Source organism: Macaca fascicularis, chromosome 20 (assembly GCF_037993035.2).
Source record: "Macaca fascicularis isolate 582-1 chromosome 20, T2T-MFA8v1.1".
Taxonomy (NCBI): domain Eukaryota; kingdom Metazoa; phylum Chordata; class Mammalia; order Primates; family Cercopithecidae; genus Macaca; species Macaca fascicularis.
Window position 1 is genome coordinate 63,698,261 of NC_088394.1, and position 9,823 is coordinate 63,708,083.

General features: G+C 57.7%; 2 protein-coding genes across 6 annotated transcripts; one reads left to right on the top strand and one right to left on the bottom strand.

Moving 5' to 3' along the window:
• Window positions 1-46: 46 nt before the first annotated feature.
• Window positions 47-4,458, bottom strand: ENKD1 (enkurin domain containing 1). 3 transcript variants are annotated; one of them, XR_012429027.1, is made up of 7 exons: window positions 4,066-4,291; window positions 3,781-3,975; window positions 2,432-2,604; window positions 1,037-1,162; window positions 753-920; window positions 518-654; window positions 47-419 (listed from the first exon to the last, which is right to left on the bottom strand). XR_012429027.1 is itself a non-coding variant. In XM_005592283.5 (7 exons), exons 1-7 carry the CDS (start codon window positions 4,148-4,150, stop codon window positions 259-261), a joined length of 1,041 nt encoding a protein of 346 aa, XP_005592340.1. In that variant the 5' UTR covers window positions 4,151-4,458; the 3' UTR covers window positions 47-258. The 3 variants fall into 3 exon arrangements, 2 of the variants coding, with proteins under 2 accessions (XP_005592340.1, XP_065393581.1); XM_005592283.5 differs by having other exon boundaries at window positions 757-920; window positions 4,066-4,458; XM_065537509.2 differs by lacking the exon at window positions 1,037-1,162 and having other exon boundaries at window positions 757-920.
• A 75-nt stretch (window positions 4,459-4,533) lies between these two features.
• Window positions 4,534-6,429, top strand: C20H16orf86 (chromosome 20 C16orf86 homolog). 3 transcript variants are annotated; one of them, XM_005592281.4, is made up of 4 exons: window positions 4,534-4,780; window positions 5,006-5,235; window positions 5,567-5,787; window positions 5,883-6,429. In XM_005592281.4, the coding sequence occupies exons 1-4, from the start codon at window positions 4,679-4,681 to the stop codon at window positions 6,272-6,274; spliced, it is 945 nt and encodes a 314-aa protein (XP_005592338.3). In that variant the 5' UTR covers window positions 4,534-4,678; the 3' UTR covers window positions 6,275-6,429. The 3 variants fall into 3 exon arrangements, with proteins under 3 accessions (XP_005592338.3, XP_015298580.2, XP_073883509.1); XM_015443094.3 differs by having other exon boundaries at window positions 4,937-5,787; XM_074027408.1 differs by having other exon boundaries at window positions 5,006-5,787.
• Window positions 6,430-9,823: the final 3,394 nt, after the last annotated feature.

The window sequence follows — 9,823 nt, forward strand, 5'->3', positions numbered from 1 at the left end:
GGCTTGGCATTTTTAGGGTAAAAAAAGCTCTTATGGAAACAAATCCTGTGTACAAAAGGTTTAATTTTGGCAAAGCGGTTAAAAGGCTGGGGTGGCCCTTCTGCAGCCACTGGTGGCTGGGAGGAGTGCTCTAGGGACACTGGCCACCCCCCGCTCCTGTCTTCAGACCTCTGCTCTGGGATTGGGTCCGACTCTGTCCTTTGCAGCCATGTGGCGATCCTCAGCATGGAGCTCCCTGCCACTGTCCCTCAGAGGGGCTCAGGTATCCATCTTCACGAAGACTTTGGGCCGAGAAAAGATCTTGATGGCCTCCTCTACCTGCACCAGTTTCCGATCCAGCTCAGCACGGTGGCTCTGGGCCCTCAGTGAGTCTGCCCCGGCAGGCAGCAGTACCAGCTCACGCAGCAGCTGGCTCTGGCCTACAGGGGGCCCGGGAACAGTGAGAACAGTGAGTGTTGGGCAGGGGTGCCTGGTCCCCAGTGGGGTCCCCCTCCAGCCTCCCTGCCCAGGTACTCACTCTGGAGCAGCTTGGTCAGTGTTTCCAGCCGCTGGTTTTCAGGCATGCGCGTGTGGCCTGGGGGCATGGCAGGGTCTGGCTGGCTCTGCTTGCGAGCCTCAGCCTCCCGCTGCCACAGGTCCCTGCGCTCCAACAAGCTGTGGGTACACAGGTTCAGGGTTGATGACCCCAGGGCAGAGGTTGGTTCCCGCCCTCCACAGGTGTCTCCCTCACCCTGAGTGTCAGGCAGTGAGACCTACTAATGCGGCACATGGCCCTTCTGTGTGGCATTGTAGTGCTCCTGGGCCTGCCGCTGCTGCTCTAGCACTTGTGCCAGGACCTGCAGCGAGCAGGAATGCCTCCGGGGGGCCCTCTTCGCAGCTCGTGCATTGTGACGAATGAAGTCCACCCCCAGGCCTGGCTCCTGCAGGACACAGCAAGCGTGGGTGGGGGCAGACAGCATTATGTTGTGTCCCTGAACCCCCACCACACACCAGGAACCCTGCCCAGCCACCATCCAGCCCCCACACATCCTCTCACCTTAGCTTTGGGACCTGGTGGTGTTGGCTGGGGACTAGGTACACGGGGTGGTGGGAGGCCAGGGCCGCAGCGGGAGTGCGCCCGCAGGAAGTGTGCAGACTCTGTCCCAAAGGCAGGGCCAGGCTCCTGGAGGGCAGGGCACAGCAGAGAGACCAGGCAGGCTGAGGTCTGGGGCTCAAGCTGCAAAACCCTGGCCCTCTTGGCCCTTCTGACCTTTGCATCCGTGTCCCTCGGGCCCTCTTCCCTCTTCAAGAGACAGTTGTCCTCATCAGCACACAAACGTGTGAGTACGTCACATTTTTAAGAAAACAACAGGCCGGGCGCGGTGGCTCAAGCCTGTAATCCCAGCACTTTGGGAGGCCGAGACGGGCAGATCACGAGGTCAGGAGATCGAGACCATCCTGGCTAACACGGTGAAACCCCATCTCTACTAAAAAATACAAAAAACTAGCCGGGCGAAGTGGCGGGCGCCTGTGGTCCCAGCTACTCGGGAGGCTGAGGCAGGAGAATGGCGTAAAAAAAAAAAAACCCGGGAGGCAGAGCTTGCAGTGAGCTGAGATCCGGCCACTGCACTCCAGCCTGGGCGACAGAGTCAGACTCAGTCTCAAAAAAAAAAAAAAAAAAAAAAGAAAACAACAAACCATCTCTCCTTCCACCTCAGTACTGGCCCACCTACCACTCTCTTTCATCCTTCCTAGCCAAGCTTCCTGGCTCTAGCCCCGCAACGTTCCTGACGGCTGGCCTCCAAGTCCTCAAATCCAGGCGGTCACTTCCTTGGTCTCGTTGTCCTCAACCTGATCGTCAATAACTCCTGGGTCTCACTCCTGAGATCCAGGCCTGAATTTCCATCTGCTTCCTGGACACACTCCCACCCCCTGGGAGCCCCACAGATGCTTCAGCCCAGACACATTTGTGTGACCTTGCCTTTCCTCTCACTCCTGCTCCTCCTGCTGAGTCCCTGGATGGAAAGATGGTGCTACTCTCTACCCGAGACAGAGCCCCCCACCATACCCCTGCCCTTCCCACTGTCCTCAGAAATAAGGACTGAAAAGTGGCTTTTGTGGCCCCTGATGTGGGCCCAGCTGACTTCTTGGCCTAACTTCACGCCTTTCTTTCCTCACAGTGAACTGTACACCTGGCATCTCCACTGCTGCGTGCCCTGTGGTCTGTGAGTTTCCATCTTTTGGGAATGTTCTCCTCTGCTGTCCCCTTGACTAACTGCTGCTTGCCCCTGAGGATCAGCCCCGCCATCACCACTTCTGAGAAGCCCCCCAGCCTCGCCCTGCAGCAGAGCCAGGGTCTCTTAGTTCCCTCCCTCCCCAGAACTCGGATCAGGGTATAGCTGCCTGTTGGCCAACAAAAAGGATAATACTTCTGGCTCCCTGGAGCAGGTACCTGGAGCTGGGCCTTGACCTGGGACTCCACCTTATCGTACTTGGGTGAGCGCCACAGAGCTTTCAGGGGCCTGGGCTGTCCATGCTCTCGGCTGCGCTCCTGTTCTCTGAAGCGCTTCTGAATCTCCCTGATCCGCCTCAGGTTCTCCTTCTCATGGTCTTTAGGGTCCTTCCCTGGAGAAAAGATGCCACCAGTCTCTGCCCTACATAGGGCCCACACAATCCAACTTCCACTAGTTCACACACAGGCCTGCCCCCTGCCTCCTACAGAAAGAGTTCCCTTCCTCATGTAGTATTTCAGGATGACTGTCTCCATTATTATTATTACTATTTGAGACAGTGTCTCGCTCTGTCACCCAGGCTGGAGTACAGCGGCACGATCACAGCTCACTGCAGCCTTGACCTCCCCCGCTCAAGGGATCCTCCCACTTCAGCCTGCTGAGTAGCTGGGATTACAGACACACGCCACCACGCCAGGCTAATTTTTGTATTTTTTGTAGAGATGGGGTTTCACCATGTTGGCCAGGCTGGTTTCCATCTCCTGGGCTCAAGTGATCCGCCTGCCTGGACCTCCCAAAGTGCTGGGATTCCAGGAGTGAGCCACTGCGTCCGGGTGATTTTCTCCATTATTATAGTGAAGTATACCATAGATCATCTCATATATGACATTCATCTCCTGTTCTTTGTCTCCCACCTTGACTCAATGATGGCTCATGCTTATCTTCAACCCTGTGTTCTAGCACCTATATGGCCTGGCACACAGTGGGCACTCAACAAACAAATTTGACGGGTAATAAATGCACGAGCAGGCTGGGCGCAGTGGCTCAAGCCTCTAATCCCAGCACTTTGGGAGGCCGAAACGGGCGGATCACGAGGTCAGGAGATCGAGACCATCCTAGCTAACACGGTGAAACCCCGTCTCTACTAAAAATACAAAAACTTAGCTGGGCATGGTGGCGGGCGCCTGTAGTCCCAGCTACTCGGGAGGCTGAGGCAGGAGAATGGCGTGAACCCGGGAGGCGGAGCTTGCAGTGAGCTGAGATCCGGCCACTGCACTCCAGCCTGGGCGACAGAGCGAGACTCCGTCTCAAAAAATAAAAATAAATAAACAAACAAACAAACAAACAAACAAACAAATGCACGAAGCAGAGCTAGGGCTTCGTGGGAACTACCTTATTCAGTTCACTTCCTTCGAGAAGGTAGCACATTTCTCCCCCTTTTATAGTTGGGGAAACTGAGACTCAAGAGATGCAAAGCCTGGGCCCAGGTCAGGGCGGAAAGAGCAGCTGCTTTTGATCTCTTTCCACCCCGCATTGCCTCTCTGCCCCTTCTTCCATTCCTGGGACTTACTCTTAAGAGAGGCCCCAGGACCTAGGGAGATCCCCTCGAGTTGCAACAGCACGTCCCCGACGCCGCGCCGGCCGCGCTCCAGGATCTCTCGGGCACCGGGACCGATGCGGGGGCCACAGGGAGCGGTGGCGTCCAGGGCCCGGTCCGAGGTCAGCAAGTCCAGCTTCAGCGCGTTTCCCTCGAGGCGCCCTTGAGCTGTGGGGCGGAGCCGGGCGGAGTCCAGGACTCAGGTGGAGTCGGGGCCGACCCCTGAGCCTAGCACCACCGCCAAGCCCGCGGACTCACCCGAGGCCGGCCGCCGGTAGTAGTCAGGGCAGAGCGTCGGGTCTGGGGGGATGGGCCCCGAGATGCGGGACGGGCCCTCGCACATGCCGCCGGCACCGCCCAGCAACGGTGCCCCGAGGCCTGCAGGGCTGTGCACCTCCCTCCCCGGGCCCCCTTCCCCAACCCCGGGCCTCCTCCCTCGCCTGGGACCCTGACCCTGGCGTGCCCGTCACTCCCGGGCCCCTGCCGGTCCCTGCCTGGGCCCCGGCCTCGCTCGCCGCCTCCGCGACCTCTCCCCCCAGCCCACTTCTCGGTCCCGCTCGCGGCCTCTCCCCCGCGGCACTTGGGCAGGGGCTCACTCGAGAGGTTTTGCCGCCAGCCGCTGCCACCCGACGGGAGTTGTTGTTGCCGGGCAACCGTGGCTTCCGTCCCCGGGGTCAGGGCCCACTGACCCTGGCGCAAAGCGTCCTGGGGCTTGTAGTTTCCGCTGAGTGTGGGCTCCGCGGTCGCGGGTTTCGCTTCCCAGCTCTGCCCTCGCTTGCTGGCCCGTCTCCAGGGTCAGCGCGGGGCCACCATCCAGCCGCTCGGGGCCCTCCCCAAGCAGCTGTGGAGGATGCACTGAGCCTGCGCAGCCATGGCCTCGGCAGGGGCGGAGAGGCGGCCGGGGGTCCAGGAGGCTACGGTCGTGGGGCAGGGACAGCTCGCGGAGGACCCCGGCAGCGCTGAGACCTCCGAGGTGACCGTCAGGCTGTTTAACCTTCAAACAGGGGGCCGCAGCACTCTGAGAGGCGGAACTCTGAGCGCCCCGACCCGCTAACTGCCAGGCTGGGCCCTCCAGGCGGGGAGGGGCACAGGCTGGTGTCCTTATTCCCGTTTCGGTGTCTAATGTTAGGTGTTCAGTGACGGATCCCTATGTCCTTTGCCCGACCATGGTGACCGATGGCCTGTGTGTCACCTCTAGTGTCCAGTGGCGGAAGAACATTTCCTGGTGCCAGCCCATGAGGCCCGCGGAACCCAGGGTGAAGACCAGCGCCCAGCAGGCGCAGCTTCGGAGCTGGAGCTCCAGGAGGAAGGACCCAAGCTGGGGGAGGAGAGGCCCAAGCCGGAAGCCGGGGCGCTAGAGGAGAGAGGCCCCAGGCCCGTGGTCTCCATTGTGAGGCCCCGTCATGGTCCAAAGAGAAAGCCTGTCAAGTGAGGGGGCTCTGGGGGAGGAGGAGGGGAAGGAGCTGCAGGCCCGGGGTTGGGGCACACACCCCAGTAGCATTCCTGATTCCTGCACTCCTGCAGGAAGGATTCTTGTCCCCTGTCACTACCATCACTCTCCTCTCCCGTTCTTCCAGAGCCCCCATGTAGGGAGCAGCAGGAGAGTGGGAGCTTCAGGGTTTGTAGGGCACTGGGCTCACTGGCCTCTAAGCCTCTTGGGCCTGGGGCCTCATCGACCAGGAAAGGGGCAGGCGTCGAGTCCTGGGGCGGTGGGCAGGCTGGGGTATTCCCTGCGTCAGGTCTCTTGTCCCTGGCTCAGGTCCCTCAGCCTCCCGGGCCTTCGTGCCCATCCCAAGGCTGAAGCTGAGCTGCCACCCAGGCTGCCGCTGCAGGAGGAGGAGCCAGAGGGCAGCCAGAGTGAGCCCTCACCATCTGCCAAACAGCACAAAAAAGCCAAGAAGCGCAAGAGCCTGGGGGCTCCCGTGCTCCACGCTGTGGCCAGCACGGTGTCTGCACCCTTAGAGACATTGGGGCTGGAGCGTGAGTGGCAGTCCCTGGGCTGTTCCTTCTCCCTGTGGGGCCTGACATGGCACAACCTGGCGCTCTAGCCTCTGCCCTGCCCTGGGTCTTTGCAGGAAAGGCCCAGCGCCTGCGGCCCCTGTACCAGTACATCAACTATTGCAACCCCGAGCTGAACCAGGCAGGGGAGGGGGACGGGGAGGCCGAGGTGGAGGCAGAGGCAGAGCTGGCCCTGGTTCCTGAGGAGGCAGGTGTGGAGCAACTGCAGGCCTTGCTGCCCTTGGCAGGTGAGCTGGGCCCAGGCCTCGCTTTGCCCTGTCCCAGTCCATTAGTGACCCCCATCCATGCTCTGGCTCCCCTCGGAGAGGAGGCTGGGGGCTTGCCCAGCTTGGGGGTGAGTGACCACCACAAGGCTGAGGTGGATAAGTCAACCCAGGTGGACATCGACAAGATGCTGAGTGTCTGCACTGCTCCGCTTGTCCCCCCGCTCTCTCCTCAGTACAAGTGACTGTCCCGCCCCACTGGTGGCTCCCCTCCTTCCATGCCTGAATTTGGCTTCAGGCTTCCTGTGGGCCTAGGCCCTCTGGTGGAGGGGGCAAATTTGGCACCTGCCCCCACTTGGGACTTTGGGCTTGCTGAAAATAAATATTTTTCTTTTTCAAAGACTTTGTGATTCCCCGGATAGGTTTCCTGAACTGGGAAAGAGGATGGAGGACTCAACAGTGCAGGGTTTGAGGCCTGAATGGTCATCTGCATCTCCTGAGACTTTGACAATGACAGATGCCTTTGTGCCACCCCATGCCTCACTGAATTGGGGTGGACCTGGTACTGTGTGTTTAGGTGAATCTGAGGGTCAGGCGGCTAACTGGGTGATGAAGAGGGAAGTGAGGAGGAGGAACTTGGAGCAGAGGAAAGAAAGGGTCTGTAGGGTCATGGGAAGCAGGTGTTTGGCCCTACTCTTTGTCTCCTGGGGAAGGGCCTGCATTTGGTTTCACCTTGAGGGGATCAAAACTTGGGATCATCCTAGGAGGTAGCTCAGAGTTCTTTTGCCTGTCGCCGGAGTGAGAGCTTTGGGATGTTTTCCACTCATTGCCAGACCATAGCTGGACCGGACCTTGTCCATGGAGTAGCCCCTGGTCACAGGTGACAGGGCATCAGTGATGTTTTCCTGACAGGCAGGGGTGGGCAGGGGCAGTAAGTGCATCTGGGGCCCTGAGGCCAAGCCACTGGATGACAACTGTGTACAACCGGCAGGGATCTCTGCTGCCAGAGCCAGCCAGTGTTGGCCATTTTGGAAACTGCACATCCTGGGCCTCCTGTGTGTTCCTTGGACACCGCAAACAGACACACGGAATTTCAAGTTCATGGATAATTTCCCCTCCCTCCAACTGGCTTTTCCTCCTGTATCTCATCTGCGCAACTGTTTAAGCTAGAATCTTGGATGTCACCCCAGACTCCATCCTGTTCTTTGCCCCCTGATTCCTACAAGCTAAGCAGACATTGAGGCCAGTGAACATACCCTTTCAGGCTGAGAACCTCTCGGACCCCACAGTCAGCACCGTTGCCTGGACCACTGTCATCTCCAGGTGACAGCCTCACTGGTCTCCCTGCCTGTCGTCCCTTGGCCCACAGATCCATCCAGTGGCCCTGCGACACACACACCTGAGCCCCTGATGGTGTCACTCCCCCTTGGGATTCCCCTTCTCTTGCCCCAGCTACCTTAGAACTCAGTGGCTTCCTGTAATTCCCTGAGCAGTTACACCTTTTCCTCCCTTTACTCTGTGCATGTGGGGTTTCCTCTGCCTAAAATGCCTTTATTCCCACCTCTCCCCCTGGCTAGTGCACATATACCTTTGAAAACCCTGCTTCCTGGGGAGGCAGACAGCATGCCATGTTGCCCTGCATTGTAACACCTACATGCTACTATCATGTGGGTTTTAACTGTCTTCAGGGCTAGATTGTGAGCTCCCTAAGGGCACATCTCATTGCATCACATCCACCAAGCCAGAGGGCCCCCTAAAAGGCACCAAGGTGATGAGACCGAAGTGAGGGTGGAGGAAGTTGCAAAGAGGGACATGCCGGAATCTGAAAGGCTGAGGTCATCCCGAGGACACAGTCATGTGTAGGTTCCCTGGAATATGACCTGGGAAGGTCACTGGAGGAAGTGGGATGGGCAGGTTCGGGTGGGAAAAGCAGGGTCCCCTTTCTGGCATCATCCCAGGCTGCTCCCTCCTTTGACAGGGTCACTTGGGGGCTCACTGGCCCCATGGCAAGCCATGGGCTCAGGATGTTTTTTTTTTCTTTGAGACAGGGTCTCCTTCTGTCACCCAGGCTGGAGTGCAGTGGCACAATCTTGGCTCACTGCAACCTCCACCTCCCGGACTCAAGGATTACAAATGTGAGCCACCGTGCCTGGCCAAAAAATTTTTTTGTGGAGATAGGGTCTGTGTTCCTCAGGTTGGTCTCAAACTCTGGACCCCAAGCAATCCTCCCTCCTTGGCCTCCCAAAGTGCTGGGATTACAGGCATGAGCCAACACACCCAGCCAAGATAATGGAGCTTAACCTCCTCGCTTTATGGTTGGGAAGGCAGAGGCCTGGAGAGAAGTGGCCTTGCAGGAGACTACACCCTGGGATCTAGGAATCCCTGTCCTCAGTTGTGCAGGATCTGCCGACCTGGGGACTCTCTGGCTAAGGCCTAACCCCAGAAGGCCCCCCTATCTTTGTGCAGCCTCCAGGGCTGGAAGTGTAAGCAAGGCCAGCACTGATAAGGAAGAGCTGGTCCTGTCTTCTCACAGGCGAGGCAGGAATTAGAAATCGTGGGAGAACTAGTCTGCAATTCCTGAGGCCTATTACCCAATGGACTTGTCTAAGCAGGGTGGGTGGCAGGAACTGCAGAAAGGATCAAGTCCCTACTACTCCTAGAAGCTCGCTGTAAAGGGGCAATGCTACATGATTTAGGGAGACATGTGTAGCTGGGTGTGGTGGTCTGTGTCTGTAGTCCCAGATATTTGGGAGGCTGAGGCAGGAGGATAGTTTGAGCCCGGGAGTTCAAGACCAGCCTGGGCAACATTTTTCCCTGTCTCAAGAAGTAAAAATGATGCAGCCATAAAAAAGAATGAAATCGTGTCCGTTGCAGCAACATGGAAACGGCTGAGACCACTATCCTAAGCAAATTAACACAGGAACAGGAAACCAAATAGAACATGTTCTCACAAGTGGGAGCTACACATTGGGTACACATGGACACAAAGATGGGAAACACAAACACAAGACTATGAGAGGGGGCAGAGAGGGGGTGGGGTGAGTGTTGAAAAAACCTATTGAGTACTGTGTTCACTACCTGGGTGATGAGAACAATCGTCCCCAAACCTCAGCATCACACAGTATACACATGTAACAAACTTACACATGTACCCCCTGAATGTAAAATAAAAGTTGAAATTACATATTCAAAACAAGTGGCCAGGTGCAGTGGTTCATGCCTGTAATCCTAGCACCTTGGGAGGCTGGGGGGGGGGGGCAGATCACTTAGGCCAGAAATTCAAGACCAGCCTGGACAACGTGGTGAAACCCCGTCTCTACTAAAAATACAAAAATTAGGCTGGGGGCGGTGGCTCACGCCTGTAATCCCAGTACTTTGGGAGGCCAAGATGGGTGGATCACGAGGTCAGGAGTTCGAAACCAGCCAGCCGGCCAACATGGTGAAACCCCGTCTCTACTAAAAATACAAAAAAATTAGTCGGACGTGGTGGTGTGCGCCTGTAATTCCAGCTACCTACTCGGGAGGCTGAGGCAGGATAATTGCTTGAACCAGCGGGGTGGAGGTTGCAGTGAGCCGAGATCACACCATTCCACTCCAGCCTAGGCAACAAGAGCGAAACTCCGTCTCAAAAGCAAACAAAAAACCCCCCCAAAATTAGCCAGGTGTGGTGGCGGGCACCTGCAGTCCCAGCAACTTGGGAGGCTGAGGCAGGAGAATCACTTGAACCCGGGAGGTGGAGGTGGCTGTGAGCCAAGGTGATGCCACTGCACTTTGGCCTGGGTGACAGAGTGAGA

What these genes read in the sequence shown, in the direction of transcription:
- ENKD1 (XM_005592283.5), bottom strand. Translation starts at nt 4,150, where the DNA reads ATGTGCGAGGGCCCGTCCCGCATCTCGGGGCCCATCCCCCCAGACCCG. An exon ending in CTACCGGCGGCCGGCCTCGG is followed by an intron (nt 3,976 to 4,065) that starts GTGAGTCCGCGG and finishes TCCGCCCCACAG; the next exon opens with CTCAAGGGCGCCTCGAGGGA. An exon ending in TCCTGGGGCCTCTCTTAAGA is followed by an intron (nt 2,605 to 3,780) that starts GTAAGTCCCAGG and finishes TCTTTTCTCCAG; the next exon opens with GGAAGGACCCTAAAGACCAT.
- C20H16orf86 (XM_015443094.3), top strand. Translation starts at nt 5,211, where the DNA reads ATGGTCCAAAGAGAAAGCCTGTCAAGTGAGGGGGCTCTGGGGGAGGAG. An exon ending in AGAGACATTGGGGCTGGAGC is followed by an intron (nt 5,788 to 5,882) that starts GTGAGTGGCAGT and finishes GGGTCTTTGCAG; the next exon opens with GAAAGGCCCAGCGCCTGCGG.